Below are 16,192 nucleotides of genomic sequence, written 5' to 3'. Positions count from 1 at the left end.
CAACTCCTCTTGTTAGAAGTTTCATCACTTATAAAGCCTGTCAATCTTTAATTGCTATGATAGTATGTTACATTTTTCAAAAGCTGTTTACATGCATAAAGTGCATTTACACAAGTAAATCCTATGGACAATTCAATGTCATATTGTAGCAATTTTCAAAAGCCAATTTATATAGGTAAAGTGCATTTACATGTGCAAAACCGTTTTAAGTGTGTAAATACTTTTGAAAATCAGGCCCTATTTGTGTGCTTAAAACAAGTGGCAGTATTTCAGACTAAGCAACAACTTCACCAAGGGTCCCCTGTGGCCCGACTGCTGCAGCAAGCACCTGCCAGTGGGCCCACAGACATCCCACCTTCCCGGTCTCCTCCTGTGACTCAGGTCTCCTAAATGGGCCCAGCTCTTCCCTGTGCTGTCTGCGGGCCCTGTGCTGTGACAACTGCCCAAGGAGCTAGAGGAGTGGCGGCCGTTGAACAGCAGTAATGGTGTGTCAGCTTCCAACTCCTCTTCAGCAACAGCGATGGCATCTGCATGACTCACCCCACTATGGAAGTGCAGTACATCTCCCCAGCTGTGCCAGCGGGGGACCCTGGAGGAGGCTGGAGCCCTGGCACCTGCAAACCCGAGCAGTGCCACGAGGGACAAGAAACCCAAGTTAAAATGTGGGCATAACCTATGTAAAATACGGAGCACATAGCCTAACTCTGGTTTCTGCACACATTTTAAATTCCCAGTGCACTGGCATAACAGCTTACTCCATCGGGAATTACAAATATTTTTAGCACAATATCAGGTAACATTAAAGTGCAATATCAGTATAATTACCCTCTTTTGATGAAAAAGATATGATGATTTAAATTTATGGCATGATTACCAACAATCATGGTTAGGAAGGATAGCTAGTTAAAAAAATCAATCTTCTGCAAAGGCTTACCGTATTTTCTAGACTGTCACACTCCGCTGTAAATAGGAATGTTGCTGAAAAAGTTAGCAGATCGGTCGTACCAGTGTATAAGTCACACCTCTTCGAAATGCATGTGGCTGGAGGAGGATGTGCGATAGGCAGGTGGTGAACACACCGCTGACATGGTTGAGTTCGGGAGGCTGCACGGAGGAAACAGAAAGGAAACGCTGCGCGAGAGTGAGAGAAAAAGTAAACAGCAGACAGGTCGCACTAGTGTATAAGTTGCACCAATGAAAATGTAATCTTTTGTAAACAAGCGCTTTTCAATATATTTGGAGGAAAAGACCACCAAGGATTGGAAGAGAAATTTTGTATCTAGGGAAAAATTTGGTGGGGGCTGGGAGTTCCTTGTTTTTAAATATTATCTAGCAGCAGAGTTATGGATCATTGTAGAACAGCAGCAGCAGAAAATGGATCTGAAAAGATGAATACATATAGAACAGTGTAGTTGGGTGCAGACTCCAATTAGATATCTTCTGTAGCTAATAACGATGGATATAAAAAGTCATGGGATAGGTGGCTTTGTCCTTTCGTGGATTACAAACTGGTTAAAAGACAGGAAACAGAGAGTAGGATTAAATGGTCAATTTTCTCAGTGGAAAAGGGTAAACAGTGGAGTGCCTCAGGGATCTGTACTTGGACCAGTGCTTTTCAGTATATATATATATATATATATATATATATATATATATATATATATATATATATAAATGATCTGGAAAGGAATACGACAAGTGAGGTTATCAAGTTTGTGGATGAAACAAAATTATCCAGAGTAGTTAAATCACAAGCAGACTGTGATACATTACAGGAGGACCTTGCAAGACTGAAAGATTGGTCATCCAAATGGCAGATGAAATTTAATGTGGACAAGTGCAAAGTGATGCATATAGGGAAAAATAACCCATGCTGTAGTTACACGATGTTAGGTTCCATGTTAGGAGCTACCACCCAGGAAAAAGACCTAGGCGTCATAGTGGATAATACTTTAAAATCGTCAGCTCAGTGTGCTGCAGCAGTCAAAAAAGCAAACAGAATGTTAGGAATTATTAGGAAGGGAATGGTTAATAAAAGAAAATGTCATAATGCCTCTATATTGCTCCATGGTGAGACCGCACCTTGAATACTGTGTACAATTCTGGTCGCCACATCTTAAAAAAGATATAGTTGCGATGGAAAAGGTACAGAGAAGGGCAACCAAAATGATAAAGGGGATGGAACAGCTCCCCTATGAGGAAAGGCTGAAGAGGTTAGGGCTGTTCAGCTTGGAGAAGATATGGCTGAGAAGGGATGTGATAGAGGTCTTTAAGATCATGAGAGGTCTTGAGCGAGTAGATGTGAATCGGTTATTTACACTTTCGAATAATAGGACTAGGGGGCATTCCATGAAGTTAGCAAGTAGCACATTTAAGACAAATCAGAGAAAATTCTTTTTTCACTCAACGCACAATAAAGCTCTGGAATTTGTTGCCAGAGGATGTGGTTAGTGCAGCTAGTGTAGGTGGGTTCAAAAAAGGTTTGGATAAGTTCTTGGAGGAGAAGTCCATTAATGGCTATTAATCAATTTTAATTAGGGAATAGCCACTGCTATTGATTGCATCAGTAGCATGGGATCTTCTTAGTGTTTGGGTAATTGCCAGGTTCTTGTGGCCTGGTTTGGCCTCTGTTGGAAACAGGATGCTGGGCTTTGTGGACCCTTGGTCTGACCAGCATGGCAATTTCTTATGTTCTTAAGCTATGTAGGCCAAAAGACTATGCTGGGAAAAGTAAAAATGAATTAAAAATTTGTATTGGGTGTCTCATAATAAAGTATTTTCAGTTAAATTATTGTCCTTTGTAAAATGTGAAGAAAATGATTTAATTGATAATGTAAGTTGTAAGTCCTGTTGCCATTTGTTCAATAAAGGCTGTCAATTTGATAAAATGTCTGATTATTTAAAAAAATGTGTGGATAGTAGGTAAGGAGGGTCATGTAAATGCTTGAAAAAAAGTTTCTGAACCTTAGACCACTTTTCTCCAATCAAGAGTGTAGGGTTCACACTTTGTATATAATGCCTTACTTGTATAACACAAAAAATCAATTTGATTTAAGGCAAAACATTCCTGCAAACCTTGAAAAGAAAAAAGTTTACCTTGAGAATCAACAAATTGAGAAACAAAACACAGTCCTTTGGAACCCCACTCTCTGAAAATCCTATTTGTCATACTTGGAAGGAAGTGTCTATTGGAATAGGCAAATGATAGTATCTATTTTGAAGATGTAGATTGTAGATGATGAAAAAAACATCTCCAAGTCTTCAATATAGGCTATACTAAAATACTAGCCTGGAAGTATTCTGATAATACTTTAGCCATTGTATGTAAAGCAAAACATAAAGAAATAATGTGCATTAAGTCAGCTTCAATAGAAACGGTATAATAGCTGGTGGACAATAACCAATCCTCCCACGTACCACAGAATGGTAGTGCAATTGTAAAACTTCAAATTGGGTAAGGCTAGAGACCACTGCTTCATCATAGTACATAGTAAGTCTGTATGCACTTCCTTACCAGGCCACAAACATTCCCTCCATAAATTAAGAGATTGCTCAGTCAAATTTGAGCACAGACTCAAATTGAGTCAAATTGGGAGCATTGAAAAAATATAGAACCATTTTAACCAAATGAATCTTACCCATCAAAGACAAAGATAGCCAAGAATGCAAGGCTTTTTCAGTGATGGACATCAGATAAGAGATATCAAGCCTCGCAATATTATTCAGGTCACTGACAATAAACACTCCTAAACATTTAATAGTATCCAAATTCCATTTGAGTGGAAAAAGTCCCACCCATTTATCAACTGCAAAAACCCTAGTAGGCAAAACCTATGATTTATCTAGGTTTAATTTCAAACCAGAGACTTTCTCATATCTTTTGAAATTCACTAAGAACTGTGGGAAGGGAAACATTTGGATTCTGTATGTGAAGCAAGATGTCTGTAAAAGCAGATAATTTAAAGATAGAATTACCCACAAGGATATGTCAACATGTTCCTTTAAAATTCATTAAAAAAAGTTGAAAGAAAAAGAGGACAACCTTGCCTTGCACTATGCCTTGTTCCATGCTACAAAAAGAAACCCTCTGATAAGATCCCCATTAACCTAAACAGAAGCAGTGGGAGAAGAATAAAGAACAGAAATCAGTTCCAAAAAATAGCCTTGGAATACATGGTAGTGCAGCACTTCAAACATAAAATCCAATCTAACCCTGTCAAATGCATTTTCAATGTCAAAACTAATCAACAGAGAATCCAACCACCTTCTATTAGATTGTTCAATGAACGTAAGAAGTCTGCGAACATTGACTACAGACCGACCTTTTACAAATCCTACCTGGGATTCCATGATCAGATTAGGGAGAATGCAGGATAATCTATCGGCCATAACCTTTGCCAAAAGTTTGATATCAAAATTGATTGGGGAATTGTAGGATTGTGGCAACAAGGGGTCTTTATCTGCTTTAAGAATAACTGTAATAGAAGCTTCATACACACATTCTCCCCATGAATCAGCCTCTCAAAATAAAGAATCAACATAGTTAAAATCTGATTTAAAAGCAACAGATAAAATTCACCTGTAAAGCCATCAGGGCCAAGAGTCTTGTATAACTTAGCTTAGAATTCAATTCTGTGATAAGCTCATCTAGCGTCACAGGCTTATTTAAAAACTGGAATTGCTATTCCAGTATTCTTGGCCAGTTAAAGGAAAGAAAAGCCTTGGTCTCTGTTCCTTCTTGAGCGATACTCATAGGAACATAAGACTTGCCATCCTGGGTCAAGCCCAGTGTCCAGTTTCCAACAGTGGCCAATCCAGGTCACAAGTACCTGGCAGAATCCCAAGGAGTAGACAGATTCCAAGCTTCTTATTCCAAGAATAAGCAGTAGATTTATGCTATTCTACTTTAATAATGGTTAATAGCTTTCGCCACATCTTCTGGCAACAAATTCCAGAGCTTAATTATGCGTTGAGTAAAAAGAATATTTTCTGAAGATGTATCACTTGTGTATTAAACTCCTGCATTTTCTTATCCATTTTGGTGACCTTTGGCATCTGTACCTCATTGAAATCCTCCAGTTTTGACAAACATTGTTCAGCTTCCCCCAATCTCTTACATAATTTTTTGGAAATCATTCCACAAGGTTGTCATATCTTTTCGGATGTCTACAACATCTGAGGCAGTACTTTTGCAGAATGCTTCTAACTGAATTTTCTTTCTTGAAGCTGCTCACTGAGATCTTATCAGGGGAAACCTCAGAGCTTTCCTCCTTTACCTCTGACATTAGCTGTTCTTCCATATTAGACTTTTCTGGATGAACTCTGTTTTTGTTTGCCATGTTATCCGCTCTTTATCTGTGCGCAAGTTAGAATCTTCCAAAAGCTCTCTAGAATCAACTCTGATCATTTATATTATCTTTCTGTTTTCCAGCTTAGGTCATTATTTGCGTAGTAGTCAGAAGAAAAGGAAAAACAATCTCTCTTAACAGCTAAGGCTTTTATAGTCTCGACCCTCAATCAGTTTCATGGGAAATATCTCCAATATTTCTACCCTGTTCTCAGCCAGTGCGAGTGCAAGTATCTATTCAGTTCACTCACCATCAGATTGCCTTCAATCCACATTAAATCAGCTTCCCCTCTTCAGGTCTCCCTTTAATGCTCTCATCGGCATAAGCCACTTACACTCACAGGCCCCAAACCACATGACTGCTGGTCTAGTCGCTGTGGGTCTAAGCTGCTCTCTGCCCCCTTGAATCTTATCACTGCTGGTCTTCCCACTGTGATGTTTTACTGCTATATTCACTACCTTCAAACTCCCAGCTTTGCTGGGCTAAGTTTTATGCTCACTGCCATGAAACTCCTGACGTTAATGGATTGGATATTATGCTCCCTGCTGCTAAACTTCCCAGAAGTTGGAGAGACTCTCATGTTTACTTCAGCCAAGCGCCCAACATCTCCAGCTCAGTCTCGGCTATCACTACCATTGTTTTCTTTTATTGGCCAACCTTCAATGCTCATCACTACTAGGTTGTCCGGTGCAATCCAACAAAGCGTCCAGCGCTAGCTGTGTAGCAGATCAGCGATGTGAGGCCTCCATCGTCTTTAAGTAACATCATTCAGGGTTCAGTCCTCTGCATACCTGGGAACTCTCTGGATTTCCCCCAGAGACTCAGGGAATTTGCAGCAATTTCCAGGTCTCCAGGAGCACTAAAAAAAAAAACAAAAAACAACAACAACAACTCTGGGCCTCTCTGTTTATTGCTTCAGCCACACCCCCTTCAGGATGCCTGCAGGTAACAGGAGAGGAGGTGGTCAGCCTGGAGCTCACAAACGCTGCAGGTGGCATGTGGGAAGAAACTGGAGAGGGACCTCAGCACACAAAGAGCAATCTGCAGCTGTGATTCCAGCACATAGGACTCTCTCAGCTGAGGGAAGAGTGAGGGTGCACAAGCCAGGGAGCTGTGATTTATAGGGGGAGAGCAAAGAGAGTAATGGGGTCAGGAAGAGAAGAAGGGGAAGAATACTGGGGGCTATCCTTGGAGAGGGAAAAGTGGTGGGTGGGTGGAAGAGAGAATGTGGATTAGCAAGGGGGGTAGTGGAAGAGAGAAAGCTGATACATATTATTCTTTGCCCCCCACCCCCTGCTAATCACCAGCAACCTCAGAGTGACCACAATTTAGAAGTTCCCAGGTATGGTCCTCTGGTATGTCCAACTGCAGTGTCTGTTAACATACAGATAGTACTATCTGTATGTTAACAATCTGGGGTATTTATATACAGTATTTGTAGCTTTTCAGATGTGTTGCATCACATAATGAAGCAAAATTATTTATTTTGGAATATGATGATGAGATATCTGGCTAAGCAGCCATTTTTCTGCTGGCTCACTAGTGCCATCCTCTTGGATATTTCTTACCTGACTTGATGAAGAAGGCATAGATCTTGAAAGCTAGTCGCTGATATGTTGCATTAGTCCAGTAAAAAGGTATTCCCTATAACTTGTTGTTTGACCCTCATTTCTATATAGTCACAGAAAGGGAGATGGAGGTGGTAGAGACAAAACCACTATCAGTATTCAAGAAAATATGGGACGAACAAACAGGATCCTTAGCTGATGGAAAATGAGCGTAAAGCAGATCAAGTTGGATCTGTAGTATTGCAGTAGGAAGGGAAGAAGACAGGTTAAGTTGGCCTTGCTTATCTGCCATCATAGTCTGTTTCTGTAAGCATTTGATTGTTTAAAGAAATGTAAGGTTCACTAGCTGAGAAAAGTCAGGGAGGCTTCCCAAGGTAGTACAGTCTCGAAAGGAGATTAAATAGCAATTTATCAGATTTTTAGAGCTTGTTTCCGTAATCCTGCAATCTCCTGTGGAGTCTATCATAAACCCATTGTAGAAATACAGGGCTGCAGAGAAGATAGGCCATGGAGGGAGCACACTGTCATAGGTTCCACGGGAGCAAGATGCACCTTTGCAGAGAGAGTACAACTGTTTCTTAAACTTACTTACAAGCAATATAACTAAAATGAGATCTGAGAAGGTATAGAGAAGGGCAACCAAAATGATAAAGGGGATGGAACAGCTCCCCTATGAGGAAAGGCTGAAGAGGTTAGGGCTGTTCAGCTTGGAGAAGAGTCTGCTGAGCGGGAATATAATAGAAGTCTTTAAGATCATGAGAGGTCTTGAACGAGTAGATGTGAATGTTATTTACATTTTCGGATAATAGAAGGACTAGGGGGCATTTCATGAAGTTAACAGATAGCACATTTAAGACTAATTGGAGAAAATTCTTTTTCACTCAATGCACAATAAAGCTCTGGAATTTGTTGCCAGAGGATGTGGTTAGTGCGGTTAGTGTAGCTGGGTTCAAAAAAGGTTTGGCGAAGTCCATTAACGGCTATTAATCAAGTTTACTTAGGGAATAGCCACTGCTATTGATTGCATCAGTAGCATGGGATCTTCTTGGTGTTTGGGTACTTGTCAGGTTCTTGTGGCCTGGTTTGGCCTCTGTTGGAAACAGGATGTGGCTTGATGGACCCTTGGCTTGACCCAGCTTGACAATTTCTTATGTTCTTATTTTGTAAAAACTGAATTTATTGATTTTCCCTGCGTGTATGTGTTTTCAACACTGCAGGTTGTATATGAGCTGATGTGATTGCTTTTAAGTCGCAGAAAATGTTTCCAAATTCTTCTTCTATGGCTGCATTTGCACAGGATTTATAGTACTGGGGAATCAAAAGGATTGCAAGCCGACCTGTTTATTAGTCTCTTTTTCTTTCCTCACAGGCTTTTTGCACAGGGAAAACCTGGTTAGAGATTATTCCTGGCGGTTTACACTTCACCCATCCAAGCAAAAGGATTAAAGCGATGTCTGATCAGGTAATGTTTTTATGGTTAAAAAAAACAAACTAAAAACAAAATACTTTACCCACTATGCTTGACACTAGTCATAAAAAGATTCTGTATGTATATGATTTCAGTTCTTCCTGTAGCATACACTAAAGAGATTGTTAGGTTTCCTTTGAGCAACTGCAGAGCGGTAATCTTGTCTCATAATTTAATTTTTTTATTTTAAAGTACTTATATACTGCGCTATCCGAGGTTCGGGGTGGTTTATAAAATAAATAAGAACAAATTGGGATTAAAATTAAATTACAAGAAGATAAAAATTATAAATACATGGTAGACTAAAATATTATAGAAAACAGATCCAAGAAGAGTAGAGAGAAGAGACAATGGAAAGGATGAAGGGAAAAGCCATCTTAGCTGTTAAGCATATTCACTTTTATCCAAAGTTTTGTACAGTGCTTAACAAGGGATACAGATACTATATCAAATAAGGAAATCAGAATTACTATGAGCAAAACAACTAAATCTCACCAAATATAAAGATGCGTGACTAAACTGAAATATATATGGTGATGGCTCACCGTACGTGAGGCCTCGGGCGCCGCCCTTCCGCCTTCCGTCCTGAGCCGCCACCAGCGGCCAAGGTCCCTGGCGTTCGACAGGCTCACGTAACTCCCTAGGTCCGTGCCTCCGCTGGCCCTGGTTTGGCTGGGCTCCTAAGTTCCCTTCAAGCAGGGTTGGGGGTAAGCAACCCCCCAATCCCCAAAGACAACACAGAGAGAGAGCGCTAGTTTCTTCAAAGCAGTTTATAAAGTAACAACTGGATACATTACATGAGGGCTGTCCCCTTCCCCTCCAGCCCTCCGGTCCTCTTACAAGCAGTGCTATTACAGAGTAACCCTTTTTACCTCCTCTGCTCAGCGTTAATACAAGACCCAGCACAACAGGCCCTTTTAGAGCCCTCCTCCTGGGCTTCCCCTTTAGGCTGAGGAGTATACTTCACCCCACATAGATTACTCTGTATCCATATACGAACTGGAGGACTCCTCTCCCCCTGAACTTACCTCCCCCTGAACTTACCTCCATCTCTTCCCTCTCTGACTCCGAAGAGCTGGGTTTTTGTGGCCAGTTCCACCAAGGGGGCATGCCCTCTTCCTCCACCTCCATGGACTCATCTGTGTCTGCCTCATTAACCTCTATGCCTGCCACCTGTTCGCCTTCAGGCTTTCCTCCCCTGTCTGCTGGTGTTTCAGGGAAGCTGGGATTCGTAGTTCTTCTCTTCTTCCCATGCGCCCCCTGCTGTCTGGCTCTGGTATTCTTGTTGCTCTTATGGTAGCTTGTCAGCTCCTGCCTGCGGCCGGGCTGCGCTACATCACCCCCCCCCCCCCCCCCTTTTTAAAAACCCTGGAACTCTTGGGTACAGGAGTTCCAGCTCCCTCCCCCAGGCGTGAAAGAAAGTCTGCATTCACGTGGTCCCTGCCCGCCCTATGGCGGACCTCAAAGCGGTACGGCTGTAGCGCCAAGTACCATCTGGTCAGCCGTGCGTTGGATTCTTTCATGACATGGAGCCATTTCAAGGGTGCATGATCAGTAACAAGGACAAAGGGGCGTCCAGCCAAATAATACTTCAGTGAATCAATTGCCCACTTCACCGCCAAGCATTCTTTTTCAATAGTGGCATATTTGCGCTCATGCTCATGCAGCCTACGACTAAGATACAGGACCGGGTGTTCTTCCCCGTATTCGCTTTGCGAGAGAACGGCCCCTAATCCCGTCCCGGATGCATCAGTCTGTAATATGAAGGGCAGGGCAAAATCAACGGCTTTTAATACCGGATCCCAGCATAGAGCTCTCTTAAGGTACTCAAACGCGGATGCCGCGGGAGGCGCCCAGCCTAACAGATTTGGTGTTCCTTTCCTTAGCATGTCATTTAAGGGACATGCTAGGTCGGCGAACCGGGGTATGAAGCGTCTGTAATAGCCTACCACAGCCAGGAAGGCCCGCAACTGCTTCTGCGTCTCATTCCTAGGGTAGTCCTGAATATACTGGATCTTGTCCAGCAAGGGCTTAACCACCCCTTTCCCCACTACATGCCCCTAGTACTTGACCTCTCTTTGCGCCAGGCGACATTTCGCCGGGTTGACTGTCAAACCCGCTTCCCTTAAGGACTGGATCACCGCTTTGACTTTGACTAGGTGGGAGGCCCAATCAGTCGAGTGAATTATGATGTCGTCCATGTACGCAGCTGCATAGTTCATGTGAGGGCATAGCACTATGTTCAAAAGGCGCTGACAGCTGGCAGCAGCGCCCTTAACCCAAAAGGCATGCGTACGAATTGATACAGGCCCGCCGGGATGGCAAATGCTGTTTTTTCCCGTGACTCCCGATCTAAAGGTATTTGCCAATATCCTTTTGTGAGGGTGAGGGTGGTTAGATATTGGGCTGTCCCCAGCCTTTCCACTAGCTCGTCCACTCGGGGCATAGGATATGCGTCAAAACTAGAGATGGCATTTACAAGTCTAAAATCTATGCAAAAGCCCAAGGTCCCATCGGGCTTGGGTACCAGGACTATGGGGCTACACCATGTGCTGCTGGATTCCTCGATGACCCCTAGCTGCAACATCTCCTCTACTTGCTTTGTGACTTCTGTCTGCAAAGCCTTTGCCCGATATTATAACATGCGCGCGCTGCCGCGCGCATGTTATAAAATCCAGGGTCGGCGCGCACAGGGCGGTGCAGAATCGGAGCGGCCTCGGAGGGAACTTTTTTCCTGGCCCCCCCACCTTTGTTCAGAAAGTTACACCTGCCTGGCCAGCTGCCCCCGGGCCGGTACCACGCCCCCCCCCAAGCAAAGCCCTGGGACTTATGCACGTCCCGGGGTTTTGTGCGCGCCGGCGGCCTATGCAACATAGGCATGCCGGCGCGCACAGGGCGGTGAAGAATCGGAGCGGCCTTGGAGGGAACTTTTTTCCTGGCCCCCCCACCTTTGTTCAGAAAGTTACACCTGCCTGGCCAGCTGCCCCCGGGCCGGCACCACGCCCCCCCCCCCCCCCCCCCCCCCCCCCCCCCCCAAGCAAAGCCCCGGGACTTACGCACGTCCCGGGGTTTTGTGCGCGCCGGCGGCCTATGCAACATAGGCGTGCCGGCACGCAAGTCCCCTGTGCGCGTAAATCCACCTGGATTTACGCGCACAGGGTTTTTAAAATCTGCCCCAATATGTGTCAGTCGTAATCTTAAATTTGTCTTTTAGCTCATTCATTGAAGCTATTTCACCTTCTTTCCTGAAGTGCCATACATATCTTAATCCATACTGCTGTCACCTCCGTATATCCAGAAAGAAAGAGTAGTAAGTTATACTTTCCTAGCATGTAGCAGATGGACTCAGGACCAATGGGTATAGTGTACTCCTGATAGCAGTTGGAGATGGATCAGATTTCAATCTGATGTCAGCCCTAGTACATATACCCCTGCAGGAAGTGCAGCTCTTCAGTATTTTCCGTCTCCATAGCAGTTAGGAACTCTATGCACGCTAGCACAGCGTTAGAGTAATTTAACAAAGGAAACCAAAATAAGAAGAAATCTTACCTCAACAGATGAGCCCCGCTCTCCTGCGGTGATACCCATTGGGTCCCTCCCCCAGTTGAGAATTCCCGAGGTGATTTCCGCGATCCCTCGGAGGTAAGCCTCGGGCCGGCAGCAGACCCTCAGTGGGGACCTAGCCCTCGACATTGGGTGAGACTGAGAGGCAGCGGGTGCAACTTCAAGCGCGGCGGTGAAGGTATTTTCCCTCTCCCCCCGCAGCCGGAGACCTCCCGGAATGAAACCGGGAAGCTCCGAGACAAGGTAAGGTAGAAATCTATTTAAAAGTCTCCGGTCTCCGAAGCTCGCGGAGTCGCACAGGTCGCCAGCCAGGACCAGTGCCACCAGGTTGATCTGCCCTAGCAGGGCTAGACCCTGGTTAGATCTGAGGGTCCTCTCACATGGAGACTCTCCGAGGTGGTCGACATATTGTCCACGTGGTCGCAGTCACCATTTTGATCTGTTCGCCGCCCTGTTCGCCGTCCCGATCCGTGCACTCAAATACCCTGTGCGCATAGCGTCGCGCGCTCAAGTACCATGCACACAAGCGACACGCATAGCCACGCACTTACTGTGCCGGACGCATAACTTCGATCTGTGTGCACAACAACGCGCACATCTCCCTGAGCGTGCACAACTTCGACGCACCGTAGCGCTTAACTGTATTTTACGCGCACAAGCCATTGCGCCAGCGGAAAAGAAACTCAAGGCTCAGGGCTTTGGCCCAGCATGCCACGTTAGAGCTGCACAGCATGAGGAGGCCACGGCCCTGTGTATACAGTGCGAGGAAGCCCTATGGGATCCAGCCCATGGCCCTCCCCAGCCGGTGCCGGGTTCCAGCCTCTCAAACAGTACGCCAGACCTATCATCTCCCAACGGGACCCTCCCTCAAACAGGGCTCCCCTGGGACACGGCTCCTCTGAATTTAGACCCAGCATCTATCTCCTGGGTGGAATTCTTCAAAGGTCTGCATACCTTTGTCCACATGCAACCGGAGCCTCCTATAATACAGCCACAAGCTCCACCAAAGGACCTCAACATCCAGGGACCCTCTATGCCCAGGGAAGTGATTCCACTACCCAGAAGCCCCACCTTGGGGACATGGACAACTCAGATGAGGATTCAGAACCCCTGGAGGAAGGGGAACACCCTCCAGGGACAGAGCCCCACCGAACCATGAGACGCTTCTTCACCAAGGACGAGCTTCCAGACCTGGTCACACACAGCTTGAAGGAGCTTGCTATCCTGGGCACAAGTGCCTCGGGGGAACCTAAGGCGAATCTCCTACTAGAAGGGACTCCATCAGACCTCCCGTCATTTCCCACTATTACAAGCTGTCCAGCAGCTAATTGACCTCGAATGGGATGCTCCGGAGACTACGTTCAAAGGGGGCCATGCTCTGGCAGCCATGTACCCTCTGGACCCAGCTGCCAAAGATCTCCTGGCATGTCTGAAAGTGGATGCCATGGTCTGCGTGGTTTCAAAGCGCACTACTATCCCAGTGGAGGGAGGAGCAGCACTCAAGGATGCTCAAGACAGACGTCTGGAATCCAACCTCAAACTGTCCTTTGACGTCTCTGCTATGTCTCTACAGATCGCGGCCTGCTGTGCCGTGGTTACACACGCCTGCTTATCACAGACCAGGAACAACACTCCTGGGGAAGTCCTGGAACCAGCAGTATCATTCCTCACGGATGCCGCTTCTGATCTGGTGCGCACCGCAGCTAGAGGAGTGTCATCAGCCGTGGCAGCCAGAAGACAACTCTGGCTCCAAAGCTGGTCAGCCGACGCATCTTCCAAAACGAGACTCACAAGGATGCCCTTCAAGGGAACCCTCCTGTTCAGAAGTGAACTAGAGAAACTAGCCAACAAATGGGGCGAATCCCCACTGCCGCGGCTACTGGAGGACAGGAATAAGAGAAACCAGTGACTCTTCCCCTGAACTTCCAGGGGCAGAGGATTGCAGCGCTTCAACCCATACAGAAGCACATATCAAGCGACCCGCCCCGCAGGCCGGAACCAGTCCTTTCGGAACAAGCACAACAAAAGGCCATAGGGGGCAGGCTTGCCCTATTCTACCAAAGATGGGTTGAGATAACTTCGGACACGTCGGTCCTAGCCATCATCCGAGAGGGATATTACCTGGATTTCCACCACCTCCCTCCGGACAAGTTTGTGGAATCCCCCTGCCACAACCCTTCCAAGAGGATAGCAGAGGAAACTACACTGACCAGAATACTAGCCTTAGAGGCTACAACACCAATGCCTGCACAACAAATAGATACTGGGCATTATTCCATCTATTTTATCGTTCCCAAGAAAGAAGGAACGTTCAGGCCCATCCTGGACCTCAAGTCGGTCAACCACCACCTGAAGATTCCTCGCTTCCGCATGGAAACCCTATGCTCGGTAATAAGGGCGATACAACCGGGAGAGTTCCTTACATCCCTGGATCTGTCGGAAGCCTACCTACACGTTCCGATCCATCAAGAGCATCAGCGTTTTCTACGCTTCACGATCCTGGACCGTCACTACCAGTTCCGGGCACTACCATTCGGGTTAGCCACAGCACCCCGGACGTTCACCAAGATCATGGTGGTAGTGGCAGCATCACTGAGGAAGGAAGGAATCCTCGTACACCCTTATCTAGATAATTGGCTGATCAGGGCGAAATCCCCAGAGGAAAGCCACCAGGTGACCAACAGAGTCAAAACTCTACTGGAGAGCCTCGGGTGGGTGGTCAACACAAACAAGAGCTGACTGCAGCCCTCCCAATCTCTAGAATACTTGGGAGTCTGGTTCAAAACCAATCAAGACAAGGTCATCCTGACACCGACAAAGAGATCGAAATTGATGATTCAGTTGCGAACCCTATTGAGCGAGCTTCGTCCCACAGCATGGGACTACCTACAGGTCCTTGGCCTCATGACATCCACACTGGAAGAAGTGCCATGGCCAAGAGCCCACATGAGACCCCTACAACGCTCACTACTATCACGATGGAATCCACTTTCCCAGAACTACACCGTACGTCTTCAGCTCCCAGACAAAGTTCGGACCCAACTACGATGGTGGGCTACAAGAAGGCCATCTGAACCAGGGAGTGAGACTATCCTCACCATCCTGGATCCTGCTCACCACGGACGCCAGCCTACGAGGATGGGGAGCACACTGCCAGGAGCTAACCGCCCAGGGGCAATGGAACAAAGAAGAGTCGGGGTGGAACATCAATCGCCTAGAGGCCCAGGCAGTCAGACTAGCCTGCCTACGGTTCGGTCACAGACTCCGAGACAAGTCAGTCAGAGTAATGTCAGACAACGCCACAACAGTGGCCTACATCAACCATCAGGGAGGAACCAGAAGCCAACAGGTGACTCTGGAAATAGACCCCCTAATGTCAGGAGCGGAAGCGAACCTTCAAGAGATCTCGGCCGTCCACATCGAGGGGAAAGACAACGTCGCTGCGGATTACCTCAGCAGAGAAAGTCTAGACCCAGGAGAATGGAGGCTGTCGACCACAGCATTCCAATTGATAGTAAACCGTTGGGGAACACCAACCATGGACCTCCTGGCAAACTGGTCCAATGCCCAAGTGCCTAGCTTCTCTAGCTGCAGGCAGGAACCTCAGGCCCAGGGAATCAATACCCTGGTACAGACCTGACCACAGGAGACTCTGTTCTACGCCTTCCCGCCGTGGTCCCTATTGGGCGCAATCATCCACAAGATAGAACACCACAGGGGACCAGTACTTTTAGTGGCCCCGGACAGGCCAAGAAGACCGTGGTACGCAGATATGCGAAGGCTGCTGACAAGAAGCCCCCTCCCACTACCTCCACACAGAGACCTGCTCCAACAAGAACTGATCCTCCATGAGGATCCAGCTCGATTCTCTCTTACGGTCTGGCCATTGAGAGGTCTCGCCTGAGGAAGAGCGGATACTCGGGGACAGTAATTGACACCCTGCTCCGAGCACGCAAGTTCTCCACATCCCTAACATACATAAGGATTTGGAGAGTATTCGAAGCCTGATGTGAGGACCACGACATCGTTCCACGCTCAGTCAAAATTCCTGCGATTTTTTTGAATTCCTGCAGAACGGTCTACAGAAGGGATTGTCTCTCAACTCCATCAAGGTCCAGGTGGCTGCATTGTCATGCTACGGAACCAAGAGCGAGAGCGGCAGCATAGCCTCTCATCCGGATGTCTCCCGCTTTCTGAAAGGAGTCAAGCAGATCCGACCCCTAAAGTGGCTGGTGCCTCTTTGG

The 16,192-nt window shown here is 46.3% G+C and overlaps 1 protein-coding gene across 1 annotated transcript in view; it reads left to right on the top strand.

Annotated features, from left to right (window-relative positions):
• LOC115094716 overlaps positions 1 to 16,192 on the top strand; it is a 134,763-nt gene that overhangs the window by 58,270 nt on the left and 60,301 nt on the right. The window contains exon 7 of the mRNA XM_029607971.1: positions 8,286 to 8,378. Within this exon, the coding sequence (XP_029463831.1) occupies positions 8,286 to 8,378 (93 nt within the window). The remainder of the gene's footprint in view (positions 1 to 8,285; positions 8,379 to 16,192) is intronic.

Source organism: Rhinatrema bivittatum, chromosome 6 (genome assembly GCF_901001135.1).
Source record: "Rhinatrema bivittatum chromosome 6, aRhiBiv1.1, whole genome shotgun sequence".
Lineage (NCBI taxonomy): Eukaryota > Metazoa > Chordata > Amphibia > Gymnophiona > Rhinatrematidae > Rhinatrema > Rhinatrema bivittatum.
This window is presented reverse-complemented; position numbering and strand designations above follow the sequence as displayed.